The sequence below is a fragment of the Rhincodon typus genome, chromosome 11 (genome assembly GCF_021869965.1).
Source record: "Rhincodon typus isolate 14 chromosome 11, sRhiTyp1.1, whole genome shotgun sequence".
NCBI classification, from domain to species: Eukaryota; Metazoa; Chordata; class Chondrichthyes; order Orectolobiformes; family Rhincodontidae; genus Rhincodon; species Rhincodon typus.
In genome coordinates, this window is record NC_063342.1 from 17388049 (window position 1) to 17406283 (window position 18235).

The 18235-nt window shown below is 39.0% G+C and overlaps 1 protein-coding gene across 5 annotated transcripts in view; it reads right to left on the bottom strand.

Moving 5' to 3' along the window:
- The window catches only part of LOC109910422 (bromodomain and WD repeat-containing protein 1-like), a 179286-nt gene that overhangs the window by 38101 nt on the left and 122950 nt on the right, over positions 1-18235 (bottom strand). For all 5 annotated transcript variants that reach the window (XM_048602760.1, XM_048602761.1, XM_048602759.1 and 2 more), the window contains exons 27-29: positions 15320-15402; positions 14412-14523; positions 6229-6290 (exon numbers count right to left, since the gene is read on the bottom strand). In XM_048602760.1, coding sequence (XP_048458717.1) covers positions 6229-6290; positions 14412-14523; positions 15320-15402 — 257 coding nt within the window. The remainder of the gene's footprint in view (positions 1-6228; positions 6291-14411; positions 14524-15319; positions 15403-18235) is intronic.

The window sequence follows — 18235 nt, forward strand, 5'->3', positions numbered from 1 at the left end:
GGGGGGAGAAGGGGAAAGAGGTAAAGAGAGAGAGGAGAGGCTTGACAGACTGTGTATGGAGAGAGGTCTGCATGAGTGTGTTTGTGGGAGTGTGTGTGAGAGAGAGTGTATAGTGTGGTGTGGTCACCTGTCATGCGGCATGAACCCAAGATCCTGGTTGCGGGTGTCCTCATGGGTACCAAACCTGGCTATCAGCCTCTGCTCGGCAACTCTGCATCATTGTGTATCCCGAAGTCCACCTTGGAGGACGTTTACCTGAAGATCCGAGGTCAAACGTCCTTCAACGCTGAAGTGTTTCCCCACTGGGAAGGAACATTCCTGTTTTGCAATTGCTGTACGGTGTCCATTCATCCGTTGTCGTCTCATGCTTGGACACACGCACTTCCATCAGGGACGGACACCTCAGTGCATCGCTCTACCACGAGTCTACAGATAACCTCATGATGCTGCACTTCTCCAACTTCCATCCGAAACATATGAAATCAGCCATTCGCTACAGCCAAACCCTGCGCATATACGGAATCTGTTCTGATGAGGAGGAATGAGAAGGACACCCGAACATGTTGAAGGACGCCTTCACTGGAACAGAATACAATGCTCAACTCATCCATTGCCAGTTCCAGCGTGCCACAGCAAAAAACCATAATGACATCTTCAGAAGACAGACACAGGATATGTCCGACAGAGTGCCCTTCATCGTTCAGTACTTCCCGGGAGCAGAGAAACTACATCATGTTCTTTGCAGCCTTCAACACATTATCCATGTTACACGACAGGTGACCCCACTCCACACACACACACTCTCTCTCTCTCTCTCTCTTCCTCCCCACACCCCACACTCACACAAACGTGAATCTATGGGGTGAATTAGTAGTTGCAGATACATTTTATTTTGTTCAAAAAGCTCATAATTCATTGAGTGTCAGTCAATGTGGTGTTTTTTCAATTCCTACGTTAGAAATAAAACCAATCTGACTCCAAACTAAAACACAAATTCTAAACAAGGCCTCACACCTAACATGCATTATCTGACCTAAAATGTCACCTCTTCTTTACATGGATAAAACCTTTAGTTCTCTCAGGACCATGACTTCAAAGGAATTTGGGGATTTACATATACATGTTAATCAATTAAAACTTTCTAACTGATTAAAGATTTGACAGCAACTTAGGTTTGTTTAGCACATCCTCATCAGCAGTGTGACCCTTTGACCTTTTACTCATAAATTCTGTGTCTGATACTACCTCTCTCACTAAAGCTTGTGTTTTCAAATAAACCCGTTGGACTATAACCTTGTGTCATGTGAGTTCTGACCTAGACAAATCTATTCACCTCTTAAAAATATTCACTGACCCCCTATCTCAATCTCAGTCTGAAGCAGTGTTCCAAATTCACATAATGCTCAAAAAAAGTTGCTCATCTATCCTGAAAGAGAGATCCATAATTTTAAGTGTCCCCTGGTTCTGATCTAACATACCTTGTCAAGATCATTCATATAAGATTATGAAGGGAATAGATAAGGTGGAGGCAGGGAGGTTGCTTCCACTAGTAGGTGAAATTAGGACTAGGAGGCATAGCCTCAAAATAGAGGGAAGTAGATGCAGGACTGAGGTCAGAAGGAACTTCTTCACCCAAAGGGTTGTGAATCTGTGGAATTCCCTGCCCAGTGAAGCGGTTGAAGCTACCTCGCTGAATGTGTTTAAGGCAAGGCTAGATAAATTTTCGAACGGTAAAGGAATTAAGGGTTATGGTGTGCGGGCGGGTAAGTGGAGCTGAGTCTCAAAAAGATCAGCCGTGATCTTATTGAATGGCGGGGCAGGCTCGAGGGGCCGGATGGCCTATCCTGCTCCTATAGTTCTTATGTTCAGCATCTTATACACTTCAATAAAATCACTTTTCACTCTTCTAAACTCCAGTGGAAACAAGCCTGTGCCACCTATCCTCATGAGACATCCCACTCATTGCTGATAAAGCTAGTAAACCTCTTCTGAGCCACGTTCCTTAAATGAGGAGGCCAAAAGTGCTCACAGTATTCAGGATGTACTCACACCAATGCCCCCTATGACGAAAGGATACCATCTGCACTTTTATGTTCAACTCCTCTCACAACACAGGATAGTATCCCATTTGTCTTCTTGATTATACGCCGTACCTGCATACTAACCTTTTGTAACTCATGCATCAGAACCCCGAAATTTCTGCATCTTGAAGTTCTGCAGTCATTCTCTGATTAAGAAATACTTTTCTCTTACTCCTCTTACCCAAGTGAACAAGTTTACATTTTTCCCACATTATACTATGCAAGGTTTTTCTCCATTCACTTAAACTATCTATATCCATCTGCAACTTCCTTTTGCCTTCTTCACTGTATACCTTCCTACCTATCTTGGTGTCACTTACAAATTTAATTTTCATGCTTTCATCCAAGATGTAAATTGTAAAAAAGTTGAAGCCCCAACAGACACCTGCCAGACTCCATTCGTAGCAAGCTTAATTTATGATTGGCAAGATAAGTAGTGGGAGAGCAAATGAAATGTGTGGGGTGTAAAGTTGTTCTTTTATGAGCAGCTGTTGATAGAGTCTGTGTCTCAAAATCAGCTAATTTTGAAGAACTTAAGTTTTTAAAGCAACATAGCAGAAGTAAATGAGTTTACAATATATAATACTGAGTCACTTTTGTAAGCAGAATTCAATCTAATTTAACAGGTGGAATTGCAGAAAGGAAGACAAAATGGAGTCTACATGATAGATATATTGCACACGTGAATGCACAGAGGATGATTAATAAGATTGGTAAGTTATAGGTGCAGATTCGCCATATGGATCCATGATGTTGTGGTAATACAGAGACGTGGTGCAAGGAAAGGCGGAACTGGATGTTAAATATTCCTAGTTACAAGATTCTCCAAAAAGCTTGGAAAGCAAAAATAGGAAGGATGGCATTACTGGTTAAGGACATTATTGTAGTGCTACAGAAAGAAGATATCCCAGACAAGAACGGAGTCAATTTGCCTTATAACTAAGGAACAAGAGGAGGCGGTTCCACTGGTTGGTTTATACTGTGGGCGTACTAATGGGAGGGATCTGGAATGATAAATCTTCAAAAAATTAAAGAAGTGTAAACATCAAAGAGCAGTTATAACAAGTACTTGTTTCTCTCTCAGTACATAGTTACGGATATGGATGAGACTGGTCCTTGTGTGAAAGAAGGCTAATTACAATACTATTGGGCAGGAACTGGAGAAATTAAATTGAGGGCAGGCGTTTGAGGGTAAATCCACATCTGACAGTAGAATCTTTTAAAGGCTAGTTGATTAGAATTCAGGATCAGCATGTTCCTGTGAAAGATAAGAATCACAAAATTCGGGGATGCTGGAGGACAAGAAATATTAAAAGCTTATTCAAAAAGAAAATAGAAACATATGTATAGTTTAGGAAACACATCAGACAAGACCCTTGAGGAATATAAATTAAACAAGAAAGAACATAACCAAGGAATTAGGAGGGTTAAAAGTTAGTGCATTTGGGCAGTTTTGACATTTTTGTCTTTTATTCCCCCAAACGTTATGATGATGTCACTATAAAATGTTTGGCTGTGTTTCAAAAGTTACAATTATATCAAGAGGTAGTTCTGAGTTCATACTTTGATCAACTATTATATTAATTCAATATAAAAAAAACAAGCTTTTAACGTTTTTAAATCTACCTGTTCAGAGATGTTACACTCTTCTGGAGCAGGTGGAACTTGAACCCACATCTCCTGGCTCAGAGGTAGGGAACACAATCGCTGTACTGCCAGATCTTTTTAAAACAAGCTTCTATGCAGACTGCAGAAATTGCCACAAGTGCTTAATTTCTTAAAAGTTTGCATTTCACCTGTGGGGGACTTTTCCACTACCAAGTATGTACAAGCTGGATCTTTATTATATCATTAGAAAGTTTTTTTCCCCCACTTCAATTGATTGAAATTTGCCTTACCCCATCTTATATTTGTCATGTTCAACAGCTCTAAAACCCTCCAAAATATCAAATTAGTATTGACTTTACTTCTGTGAAGTATCTTGGGGTCTTTTACTCTGTTAAATGTATTGAAAATATATAGTAGAGGTCATTAATAAGCTGGTAGATATGTTGGCATTAATTTTCCAAAATTCACTTGATTCTTGAAAGATTTCATCGGCTTAGAATGTACACAGCGTAATCCCTCTATTCAGGGAAGGAGGCAGAAAAAGGAAACTATAGGCCAGTGAGCTTGACTTCTTGGTGCTTATATCTGGGCACTCAGAACACTTGAAGAAATCAGAAAGGCTTTAGTATCATTTAATGAAAAATAAATCACATTTAACCAATTTATAGGAGTTTTTGAAGTAGTAATGCGCTATGAATAAAGGGGAGCCTGTAGGCAAGTTGTGCTTAGATTTGCAGAAGGCTTTTTAACAAGGTGCCATATAAAAGGTACAAAGCAGGAGTTCATGGAGTAGACAGTAATATTTTAGTATGGATAGAAGATTGGCTGGCTGGTAGAAAACACCATATGCATGGATGTTTCTTTTCCCCAAATGGAAGGATGTGCGAGTGCCACAGATGTCTTAGCTGCCAGTCTTTGTGTCCCTCATCTAAGCCATTGATAAAAACTAAATTTGCAGAAGGTACAAAGACAGAAACATAAATTCTCAAGCAGAGATAAAGAAGTTGCAATTGAATATAAATGGATTGGGTGAGTGGACAAAAATAATGTTCAACAGCTCTAAAAGATGGAGTATGATGTGAGAAAATATGAATTTATTCACGTTGACTAGTTTCAAGATGCACAGGAATCTATGTGTTCTAGTCCATGAGTCACAAAAAGTTAACATGCAAGTAAACACGAAGGCTAGTGGAATGCTATATTTTAATGAGGAAATGATAAAGTAATCATGATAAGCTTCAGTCATACAAGGCACTGGGGAGACTCATCTCAAACATGGTGTGTAGATTTGGTTGCTTTATTTCACAAGCAATGTAAATGCATTGATAACAGTGCAAAGGAAGTTTGCTAGATTGACACCTAGCATGAGGAACGGTTGAGCCCAGCTTGTTTCCACTCGAGAGACAGGTGATTTAATTGATGTATATAAAATTATGAATTATCCTGACAAAAGCAATCTGGATGTGGAGAGGATGCTTCTTCTTGTAGGTTAGTCTAAACTAGGGGCCAGTGCTCAAAAATTCGGGGTCACTCTTTTCGGACAGAGATGAAGAAAAACTTTTTCTCTCAGAGGTGAGATACTTTGGAATTCTGTCACAGAAGGTAATGGAGACAGGGATGTTAATTATTTTCAAGGTTGGGTAGCTTTATTCCCTTAACTAGCAAGAAACAAAGGTCATCAGAGGTAGATGAGAACATGGAATTCAAATCAAGTAGATCTGCCTTGATCTAACTGAATGGCAGAGCAGGTTCAACTGACTAAAACCTGCTCCTAATTTGTTTGCTTAAGTTGTTTTATTTTATGCGCTGACAGGCCTATTAACACTTTATATCCACTTATGAAAATATAGTCCACCGGAACATGGAGCATGCCTCATTGCTGGATGAGAAAATTAAATTGAAGTCCTGCTTTCCCTTTTGGGAATATGCCATGAGAAAAGGAGAGCAGAGGTGTTGTACAAAATATTTATCTTTCAATAAATAGCAATAAAAATAATTTATCTCACCATTGACAGGACTTTACTTTTTCTTGTGCATATTGCTGAGAAGACCAGCACATTTGCCATCCCTAACTGCCTTTGAACTGATTGTAGGGGGCAGTGGATAACCATACTGCTCTGAGACTGGAGTTGCACATAGACCAGACTAGCGAAGGACAGATTTCCTTCCCAAAAGCACATTAGAGAACCAGATGATTTTCCAACGGTTTCATAATTACCATAAGAATAACTTTTTATATTCTAGATTTATTTACTGAAATTAAGTTCTACCAGATTGCATGATTTGAACCAGCTTGGGCTCTGGATTGGTAGTCTATTGACATTAGCACTACACCACTGCCTTCCCCTCTGCAAACTGCATAGTACATTTGGTTCATTTTACTTAGACTGTAGATTGTTTGCCAAAAGAAAATATTAACAGTTTAGTTCCAAAATAACATCACCCTGAAACTGATCAATGTTACCTGCAATGGAACTAAAACTCAAATAATTTTGTGTAGATTTGCACTCATTTTGGACAAAGTACTTCAGCTGCTCACCATTTTCAGGAATAGGTTCCATGTCCCAAGGACTGAGCCTTTCAATTTCATTGTTCTCCCAGCTGTAGGGACAAGGGAAAAGAGAGACAAATTATTAATCCTAGACTCTGGTATATTCTAATGATTTAGGAATCTCAATTCACCCCGTTAAGTGCAAAAATATAGTAATGAAGGATGTATATTCAAATCCCATTCCAAGGTTTGAACACATAAGTAATTGCTTTTCAGTATGACGCTAAGGAAGTACTACTTTGCCTGAAGTTGTCAATTTTGGACGAAACATTTAACCGTGATTTTTCAATGGCAGGAGATTCTCCCAATATTGTGGTCAACATTCATTCATCAACTAAAATAACCAAAACTAGTTCTGAACAGTTCGGAAGAAGGGTCATTGAACCAGAAACCTTAACTTTGATTTCTCTCCACAGATGCTGCCAGATCTGTTGAGATTTTTCAATGACTTCTGTTTTTGTTACAGATTTCCAACATCTGCAGTTCTTTTGGTTTTTTGACCAAAACTAGTAACTGGCTGTTTATCTTCCAAGAGTTTTGTGACCTTACTGTGCACAAATTGCAACTGCACTGCCTACTTAAGGGATTATACATAAACAGTAATGGTCTCACAGGTGGTAGCTGGTGGAAGGAACCATTAGTATTTCTTCCATGATCTTAGTACATTACCGGAATTCCAATGTGAGAGTGACGGGATTTTGTTTGATATTCATAACTACTTAAAATGAACTATCTATCTCAACCTGATTCATAGGAAGCAAAAAGGCAAAGGAACTTACATGGCTCATACTCCTCTCTGTGGTTTGTTGGAGAGTGGCTAAAGCCTGAATGCAGGCAGTCTGCACACTCACAGGGAATTATTTAGACCATTAGAACCAGAGAAAGGAGGAAAATGAAAGAGAATGAACTTCAAATTTACAACTCAAAAAGCTACATCAGAATAAAAAAAGTTGGCTTAACCAAATGCCAAACATTCTGTTTGCATGCAATGTAATTCAAATAAGTTTGAGGGCTTCAATCAGAAACTTCAAAATACTCACCACACAAATGCAATGGAAGTGACAATGGTTGAAGGAACAAGCGTTTGGTTCCAGTGGTTGAATCTAAGTCAACTGAGGTAAATAAAGTGCCCTAAGACATAATATTACTTTAAAAGGCACAGTATAAAAATCAAGCATTTATAATGGATTGAAAAGGTTACTTCTCTTTTACTTGTGTAAGTTCAGGCAACTTCAACCCTGTTCAATATAGGGTCACATGAGCGAGCTACAAATCAGTTCAGGTCACTATTAAGTATGAATCTTAGAGGGATAATACAACACACACTGCTCGCTGGCAGTGTTTTTCCAGAACTGAACATAAAAGCACAATAGAAGCAGAAACTGGTCAACAGGGTCATTAAGCTGGTTATATACACTTCTTAGTATGATCATGGCTGATCCTAGACTACAAATCCACCTTCTACATTATCCCCATTTGCCTTAATTCCCTTGGAGTTCAGAAATCTACTGGCTGCCTTGAGTACTATATTACTCAATGACTGAACATCAGCAGCCATCTGGGGTCAAAATTCCAAAGGTAAAGACAAATATCTGAGTGAAGAAAGTTCTCTTCATCTTGGTCCAAAATAGCAATTTTTAATTTGTGACTTTCCAAATAAAAGAAACAGTTTCTCTGCATCTCCTCTGTCAAGTACTCTTGTACTTATTCAGTTATCCGAATGATGGCAGGACCGACCTATAGCGCCACAATCTTCATCACTGGTAGGGACGACGACTGGTCCTGGATTCATCTTAGCCAGAACAGCAATCAAACCCATGCACTGGCACCAATCTGAGCCACATGGACTGTGCAACCAACTGGCTCTAAAAGGAGTCTGAGTTCAAGTGGCAAGATGCACTTTTCCATGCACATTGTAGTCCATAACTAGTGATGGTAGAGGCTCTGATTTTCTTTTCATCACCTGGTTCATCAGGAATCTCTCCCATTTTCACAGGTGTAGTTGGAGCCACGGTGCAAGAGTCTCCAAATTGATACTCTGGTTGGCCATGTTTTGAACACACTTTATTTCACCATCAAGACTTCAAGTGGTACCTGAACTCTCAGCTTCTGGCTCAGAGAAAAGAGTGTGATTATTATTTTTACAAGATTTCAAGACATCTAAGAATTTTATATTTCAATGAGATCATCTCTTATTATTCTGAATTCCAAAATGTACGCAACAACTTTCTCTCATCCCAGTAATCAATCTAGTGAATCTTCTATTGCATCCCCTCTGAAGGGAAATATATCTATTAGGCACAAAAACCAAAACTGTACAGTGCTCCAGCTCCAACTGTGCATCCGTAGCAGAACGTACTATTATGTTCCAAATCTCTTAAAAGGCCAACCACTTCTACCTACCTAACTGCTTGTTGTATTTGTATGCTAATTTTATGCTCCTTGAACAGATATTCGAGGAGCATGATCTTACAAAGATATCTCATATTTTAATATCAGTGTTATTAGCCATAATATCAAAATTGCTCCAGTGCATGCACAGATACGATGAGCATTTATGACAAGGGGCAAGGAGGAAGTGGAGGTGAAGGCTGACAAAGCAGGGAGGCACAAATCACAAAAAGCAAGTACCCCAAATTAACAGGTAATAGGGAAGGCGAATGAAGTGTTGGCTTTTATTTCAAATGAAATCTTGCTAAAATTATACAAAGAACTAGATAGATCAGGGCTGTGATACATAACAGTTTTGGTCCCTTTATCTAAGGAAAGCTATATTGACATTGGAGGCAGTCCAGAGAAGCTTCATTCGGTTGATCCCAAGTAGGGAGGGATTTTATGAGAAGAGATTGAGTCTGCACTCATTGGAGTTTAGAAGGATGAGAGGTGACCGTATTGAAACATACAAGATTCCTAGGACATTTGGCATGGTTGATATGGACAGCTTGCTTCCTCTTTTGGGAGGGTTTAGGACCAAAGGGTGTAAAGACCATGTCTTTTTGTTTTTATGCTTTTTAAAGTGTGGGATGAAATGAGGAAACACTAGTGTTTTAAAGGATTGCCAAATGTTCTGAAGAACAACTAAGCTGTAACCTGACACTCATGGCAAGTATCAGGTAAATAGCTGTTTGATCAAGCAGGGTTGGGGACAAACTGGAACTGAGGGATTGCGTACAGATGCAGCTGGGTGGAGACACGAAGTTCATTGATAACTGGTCACCAGTCCATAGACCAATGACAAAAGCCAGCCGCAACCCTGTGGTTAGGTCTCGGTAACTGAACAGCTTAGGGCTGGGAAAAAGCAGCTGAGGAACACTGTTCTCTGGAGTCAAAAACAGCTTTAAACCTGAAGAAAACCAATGTATTGTGTATTTAGCAGTTGTAAGCTGCGACACATAATTGATAAGTCAGAAACCACTTTGTCTCTTGAAAACCAGCAGAAACATCTGGAGAAAGACAGCTGAAAAGCAACGTTCTAATCAGCATAAGAATCATAAGGATCGTCTCAGCAACCCATCAACAGGAACTACCAAAATGCCTTTGCAGTTTTCCTCCATCCATCATCCATGTTTCCCTGTCTGTTTGTGTGCACGCACGTGTGTAATGGGCAGTTTAAATGGGATTAGAGTTTTGATTTGTAGTATTATATGTGAATGTTTTCTAACTATTTAGCTGCATTTAGAGTCTAATTACTTGCAATAAATTGTAATTCTTGTTAAGTACAGAAGCCTGGTCTTTGCTTTCTGTCAAGCTGTGATTGGAAAGGAGGTAAATTGGAGCATTTTTTGTACTTATTTTAAAATCTTTAACTTTTAAACTCTGGGAATAGTCAGCTTAACTTCTAGTATGATATCAAGTTGTGACAACAGCATAATCCTGGTTAGAGCTGAGGAGATGAGGAGGAATTTCTACTGAGTAGTGAATCGGTGGAACTTTTTTTTAAACCAGAGTGCTTTTGAGACCGGGTCATCAGATATATTCAAGGTCAATATGGATAGATTTTAATTATTAAGGGAATCAAGGATTATGGGAGAAAGCTAGAAAATGGGAGTTGAGAATTATCAGGTCAGCCATGATCTCATTGAGTGGCATAGCAGGCACGATGGGCCGAACAGCCTAATCCTGCACCTTGGTCTCACGATTTTATGGGTAGTGACTGCCTACACTCTCTGGTCACGAGCTTTGCATTGGACACATGCCAGACGTACTTCCAATTCATTTAAAATACAGTTACCCATGTTAAGCCTGCATTTTGGAGTGCACTGACACCTTTCAGTATAATGCTGCTGCTAGGCCATTTTTGCACGCAAGAACAAGTACCTAACTCATGCACTGGAGTACAGTGCACCTTGGGTCCTGGGCTTACTTTCTTAGTACTCATTGATTTTATGTTTATTCAGCTGCTCTCGGCATCCCTGCCTTGCCTAGCCTTTTAGTTCAGGTACAAAGCCAGACAGCATATCATATTTGTCAGTAGTGCTCAATCAAGGGGGTGGGCATGCTTTTGTACAGCACAGTATCAATCTTACACATACAGCAAACACACAATGTATTTCAACCAAATGGCCATGTCTCAAAATATAAAGGGAGTAGTCCTCAGTCAAGGAGGACTGTTGTCAATCAGGGAGTCCACCACAGTCTTAGAATCATAGAATCATAGAATCCCTACAGTGTGGAAGCAGGCCATTTGGTCCATCAAATCCAAGGAGGGTAGAATCAAACCCAGGTCCGTGGTGCTGTCAGTCATAGTCATAGTCATACAGCATGGAAACAGACCCTTCGGTCTAACCAGTCCATGCCGAACATCATCCCAAACTAAGCTGGTCCCATCTGCTTGCTCCTGGCCTAAATCCCTCCAAACCTTTCCTATTCATATATCCGTCCAAATGTCTTTTAAACGTTGTAATTGTACTCAAATTCACCACTTCATCAGGAAGTTCATTCCACACACGAACCATCCTCTGTGTAAAACATTTGCCCCTCATGTCTTTTTTAAATCTCTCTCCTCTCATTTTAAAAATGTGCCCCCTAGTATTGAAATTCCCCATCTTAGGGAAAGATAACTACCATCATTTCTATCTATACCTCTCATTATTTTATAAACTTCTATCAGGTCGCCTCTCAACCTCCTACACTCCAGTGAAAGAAGTGCCAGCACATTTAGCCTTTCTTTGTAACTCAAGTCTTCCATACCCAGCAACATCCTGGTAAATCTCTTCTGAACCCTTTCCAGCTTGATAAAATCCTTCCTATAACTGGGTGATCAGAACTGGACACAGTATTCCAGAAGAGACCTCAGCAATGTCTTGCAAACCTCAACAAAATGTCCCAACTCCTATACTCAAAGGACTGAGCAATGAAGGCAAGCATGCTAAATGCCTTTTTAACCACACTGTCTATGTATGATGCAAACTTCAAAGAATTATGTACCTGCACCACTAGGTCCCTCTGTTGTACAACACTACCCAAGGTCCTACCCTTGTTTATTGTATCAAAATGCAATACCTCGCATTTATCCAGATTGAACTCCATCCTTCCATTTTTCAATCCATTGGCCCATTGGATCAAGATCCCTTTGTAATCTTAGAAAGCCTTCTTCACTGTCTACAATACCGCCAATTTTGGTGTCATCCGCAAACTTACTAACCATGCCTACTATATTCTCATCCAAATCATTTATATACATGACGAACAAGAGAGGACCCAGAGCCAATCTCTGTGGGACACCGCTGGTCACAGGCCTCCAGTCTGAAAAGCAATCCTCCACCATTACTCTGTCTCCTGCCATTAAGCCAATTATGTATCCAGTTGGCAAGCTCACCCTGAATCCCATGTGACCTAACTTTACTAATTAGTCTACCATGCAGAACCTTGTCAAAGACTTTACTAAAATCCAAATAAAAAACGTCTGCTGCTCTGCCACTGTGAGGCAGCAATGCTAACCACTGAGTCACTATGCCACTCCCAGTCAGTCAAGGACAGCTTCTGATCTCAATCCACAGGCCTCATTCAGCCTCTTGGGGCAGTCAGATGCAGGGGTTACTTATCACAACAGTCTGGGGAGTAGATCACAGTCAGCCCTACAGGTCCTTGCAACCATTCTTGGGATTAGTGGTCAGTCAGTCAGAGAGCTGCAGAGAGATCAAAACTTACAGAAGACACAGGTATGGAACTATTGTGAACTGGGAGGAGGGCAAACAGATTGATGGAATGGGCAAATGTTTAGCAGATGAAATTTCATGATGAGAAATGAAAAGTAACACATTTTGGTAGTATAATGGAAGGCAATACAATCTAAAAGTCATAATCTAAGTGGGGGGGTGTGTAAGAGCAGAGACAAGGATTATATTTATACAAATCAGAAGACAGCACGGCACTTTGAGATATCAGTTAAATAGGCATATAGAATCTTGGACTTTGTAAATGGAGGCATAGACTGCATATTCAAGGAAACTAGAATGAACCTTTTAAAAATAATGATTCAGCTTCAAGCGGAGTATTATGACTAATTCTGAAAACCGTACTTTTGGAAGGATACGAAGGTTCATAGACACAGCACAGAAAAGATTTTAGAAATTGGTTTCAGGAATGAGAAACCTCAAACACAGCGAAAGACTGTAGGAGTTCAGGGGTCATTCTCCTCAGAGAATAGAACACATTTTTGATAGGAGATTTGATGGGAGTTTAAAACAATCTGGAGTGGATAGTATTATGATGCGAATACTGGACAAGTTAGATCCCAGAATGAAATCTGGCTTCATATACTTCATAGATTCATTTTATTTGTTTTAGTAAGTTAACGTCAATCACAGACATTTTCTCGAGGCTTCAGACTTTCTTGAGCATCGAAACAGAAGTATATTACAAAAAAAATGAAAAACATGCCAAACTATATAAATATTGAAGATAGCCAGATATGAAACACAAAGCAAAACAATGATTCAATCTGTTCCCAACAATATCTATTAGAGACTGAAATCCAGAGAATCTCTTGATATCTCAAAGTTTTAGGGTGCTACCTAACCCACACTTAACAGTTTCTTGGCCTTGGACTATGGAGACAATTCAATAACTCTCTTCCAAATCTGTCAACATGACCTTCTTCTCAAAACTGACAGCAGTTACAGTTTTAATAATCTGCACATTTCAAATCAAACACTCCTGGTTTGGAAGTTTCACAAAGTACATTTCTGCTGAGGTAACTGCTCTGAACTGTTCTTTGGGGAGAGAAATTAATCTTACTTCTGAACTCAACAATGGTGCTTTCTGAGCCGAATTGATAAACTTGCTTTGGAATGGAATTTAAACAAACTTGTTCATCCTAGATATTTCTGAACTAAAAACAAAGCTAATGGCCCTACATAGATAACAAGGTGTAGAGCTGGATGAACACAGCAGGCCAAGCAGCATCAGAGGAGCAGGAAGGCTGACGTTTCAGGCCTAGACCCTTCTTCAGAAATTTACTCTACTTGTCATAAAAACCATACTGTATACACATGGCTCCGTCAAGACCACAGGGATTTGCAGTCACCAGCTCTGTGACAGGTACAGGATTAAGTCATTATTTGGAAGGGCTCTGACCTTTTTTCTAAAGAAAATCTTTCACAGCAGTAACCAGCACCCATATGCCATTATTTTGAAATTCACATTCCAAAACTGATATTAATTTGTACAGAAAAGGTACACATTTCATTACAATAGAGAGAAACTGCTCCTATTAATGGAAAAAATTAGATTTCAAGGTGATTAGTAACATAAACAATATATGCTTTTTTTTAAAAACAAAATGCAGTCAGAATTTGGAATACTCTACAAAAGAGTAGTGAGGGAGATTCAATTGCACCTTTCAAAACAACTGTAAAGGCATACAGGAGGAAAACAAAATTACTGGGCTATAGGGCAAGACTAAGGATTGGGATTAGTAACTATACTCTTGTACAACTGACACAGAAATGACAGACTTAATGATTACAGCACAAAAGGAGGTCAATTATTCCACACATTCCCCACTACATCTGTAGCTTGACTGCTGTTGAGCATTAGGCAGACATTTGTCGAATACTTACTGTTTATTTTATCACAGATGATGACAGTCAATTAAGTGTTTATAAAAATTGTCGCTGTAAATCTAATACACAATTTATAGTGTTCATATATGGTTGCTCTGAACTTACCGAACAGTGTAACACTGGAAATGGCTATCTGGATATGCTGGCTGGAATGGTTCTTGACTTAAGGCTGTCCCAAACCACCAAACATCATCTATTATAGACCGAAATTTATCACCTGCAGCAACAGAATAAATATGAAAGATAATTAATGATTTGAATGGTGTGAAAGCTATCTAAGTTCAGAATAGCTTTCAATACACAATGATTGACAATAACATGCAACAAAAGTTCTCAATGGAGAAACAGATGACTTGTACTAATGTTATTTTCCTGTAAGCGACAGATTCCCATAGCCAAAAGAAGAAAAATTGAAGAGAATGTCACAGATCATGCACCAATTGTTCAAGAGGTGGTTTGGCTGAAAATTGAGCTGGTTAGAAGGGGCACAGTACTTATCAGAGAGTATTATTAGATTGATCTTCAGGATAATGATATTGAACCCAAGCAGAGATGCTAAAATCTAAAAAATTGTACTTTGTGTACCATTTCACCATATTATAACCACTATAATTCCATAATTTCCATTCTTTGGATGCAATCGCAACTCTACAACCATAAAATGCCTAGCTAAGAACAAAATGACAGAAGTATTGTTCAATACCATTGATAAGTTATAAAATACACAGTGGGTCTACTGAATTAATAGAATGTGTCCATAACTGTGACATTCTGATGAACAATGAAGCTGGAGGAAATAATGTGAAGGACATCATAAAAGTACATTGCATCACGTATGAAAGATATGGAGCTACTCTCAAGCCCATCTTCCAGGCAAATGTCAAATAACTGCGGTGAGTGAGAATAATAATAAAATTGAGATTTTAAAAAACATTTTTAAGTAAGATTTTTAGCTTCAGTTTCTTTTAGAAATTGAAAATTTAAACTTGGAATCATAATGAATTAAAACTTACCAGCTTTCCAATTCCTCTCCCTTGCTTCATCATAAAACTGACGTAATACAAGAAAATCAATTACATCAGGCATGTCATGGTATCTGAAAAACAGAACAGTATATAACTGATCAATGAAGCACAATAAATACATGTGATATGGGCAGCGCTCAACTAAAATTGGGGCTAAATGGAGTAGAGTGAAAGACATCTTGTTTTGCATCTGACAGGATCTGAAACACAATAATTATGCAATTAGGAACAGGAGTAAGCCACTCATTTTCAAGCTGCTCCGTCATTCAATAACATCATGTCTGACCTAATTACTTCATATCCTGCAACCCCGCCCCCCCCCGCGCCCCCCGCAACCTTTCATTCTCTACTTTATCAAGACCTCATGTCCCTCTACTTTAAAAGCATTCAAACTCCCTGCTTTTACTGTAATGTTCACTACCTTTTGGGAAAAGAGGTCAACAGTCCTTTCACCCTTGAGAAAAAAAATTCTCCTATCTCTGCTTTCAATGGGCAACCACTAATTATGGATTATTTCACAAGTGGAAACATCCTTTCCACATCCACCCTTCAGGATCTTGTGTTTCAATCACGTCACCCTCTTAACCCACTGAACTTTTACAAGTCTGGCCTATCCTCAAGACATTTCAAGTAGTAGTCAGGGAAACCTTCAGATGTGGTCTCTCTAATGCCCAATGCAACTGAAGCATAACCAGCCTTAATTTATATCAATTTCCTCTTACAATAAACAATAACATTCTATTAACTTTCCTAATTACTTGAAGTACCTGCAAAATGAGGCCCCCAGCACTGATTCCTGTGGCACACCATTGATTATATCTTGTCAACCAGAAAATGACCTATATTTACATCTGTTCTTTATTTCCCGTATCTAGCCAATCTTCTATGCATGCCTTTTATTCCAAGCAATAATCTATGATGAGACACTTATCAAATGCTTTCTGGAAATCTGAGTACAGTACATTCATCAGTTTCCCTTTGTCAACAGCATGCATTTCCTCAAAAACGTCAATAAATTATGCCTCTTACTAAACCACGAACTTCTATAACTCATCTTCAGTAACAGCTTTAACATCATCTCTTTGACAGATGTTAAATCAAATACAAGTAGTAAAATTTATATATAGTTCAATGAAAAGTAACAACTTGTAATAAATTAGAAATATCATTAACTTCAGCTAAAGCACTCAAACAAGTAGATTTTACACATAAATAACATGTTGGTGAACTATTATACCAAACCAATGATCTGGATTTTGTGGTAGGACTGGAGAGGCTAGCAATACTCACTGTTACTACAGAACAAATCATACAATAGTTTTCCAAGTCTGTGTATGTTCAGTTAAACACTGAAATCAAGTTATTGTGCAATTTCCCTACTTTTCCACAAACGTTGGTACACTGGTATGTCACTAAAATATTAAAATATATGAAGGGAATGCAGCTGTAGTGCTTTATCGCTGGAAGGTCAAGAAATACTCCAGTAAAAGTTAGACTTAAATGGCCAAGATTTAACTTGAAGTGAATTCTTAATATACAAATGAACAGGAAAATGCCATTACAGTCCTCTACCTTGCTCTGCTACTCAATACAATCATGGCCTCGACACTACATTCCTGCCATCCCTACTATTCCATGATTGCCTTGTTAATCAAGAATCTACCTACCGTGGCCTTAAAAAGATTCAATAATCACGCCTCCGTCACTCCCTGGGAAGACAGTTGCAAAGATCTGTGACTCTCCAAGGGAAAATAAATTCTCACCTTCATATTAAATAAGTCACTTCTTATTTTTAAACTGTGTCCCTTGTTCTGGGATCTCTCCTAAGTGGAACATTCTTTTGCATCCAGCCTGTCAAGGTCCCCAAGGATCTTGTGTTTCAATAAAGTCACCTAATTCTTCTAAACCCCCAGAAGATACATGCCCAACTTGTCTGGCCTTTCCTCATTCATTCCAGAAATCAATTAAAATAGATAGAGTTAGTAGACCACAATCTGGAGAATAAGGTGGGAAAAATTTGAGGTTAACTTTGGCAGGAAGAATAAAAACAACGGAGTATTATTTAAATGGAGAACAACTGCTGAATTCTAAGGTGTAGAGATATCTAGATGCCCTGGTGTACAAGTCACAAAAAACTTCAGTATGCAAGTATACCAATTAAGATGATCAATAGGATACTATCCTTTATGATGAAAGAAATTGAACATTAAACCAAGTCATGCTTCAGTTATAATAGGACATTGGTGAGACCACATCTCAGGAACAACACTAGCATTTACCCAACAATGCGGGAAATTGCCTGGGTATGTTCTGTTCACAAAAAGCAGGACAAATCCAATCTGACCAATTACCTGTCCCATCATACTTTTGATCATCAGAAAAGTGATGGAAGGTGGCATCAACAGTGCTATCAAGCAGCACCTGCTCAGAAATAACCTGCTCAGTGATGCCCAGTTTGGGTTCTGCCATGGCCACTCAGCTCCTGACCTCATTACAGCCTTAGTTAAAACATAGACAAAAGAGTTGAATGCCAGAGGTGAGGTGAGAGTGACAATCTTTGACTTCAAGGCTGCATTTGAAAAAATGGGGCATCAAGGAGCCCTAGCAAAACCGGAATCAAAAGGAATCTGGGGGACAAACTCTCCCCTGCTTACAGTCATTCCTGGCACAAATTAAGATAGTTGTGAGGTTGTTGACTTGCTGGCTGAGCTGGCTTGTTTTCATTCAGACATTCTGTCGCCATGCTAGGCGACATCATCAGTGAGGCCTCCGATGAAGTGATGTTGTTCTACTTCGCTTGGAATTTATACTAGTTGGTCCATTATGGTGAGAAGTGTCATTTCCAGTTTTGATCTGTGTTTGTATATGGGGTCCAATTCTATATGTTTGTTGACTGCATTACAG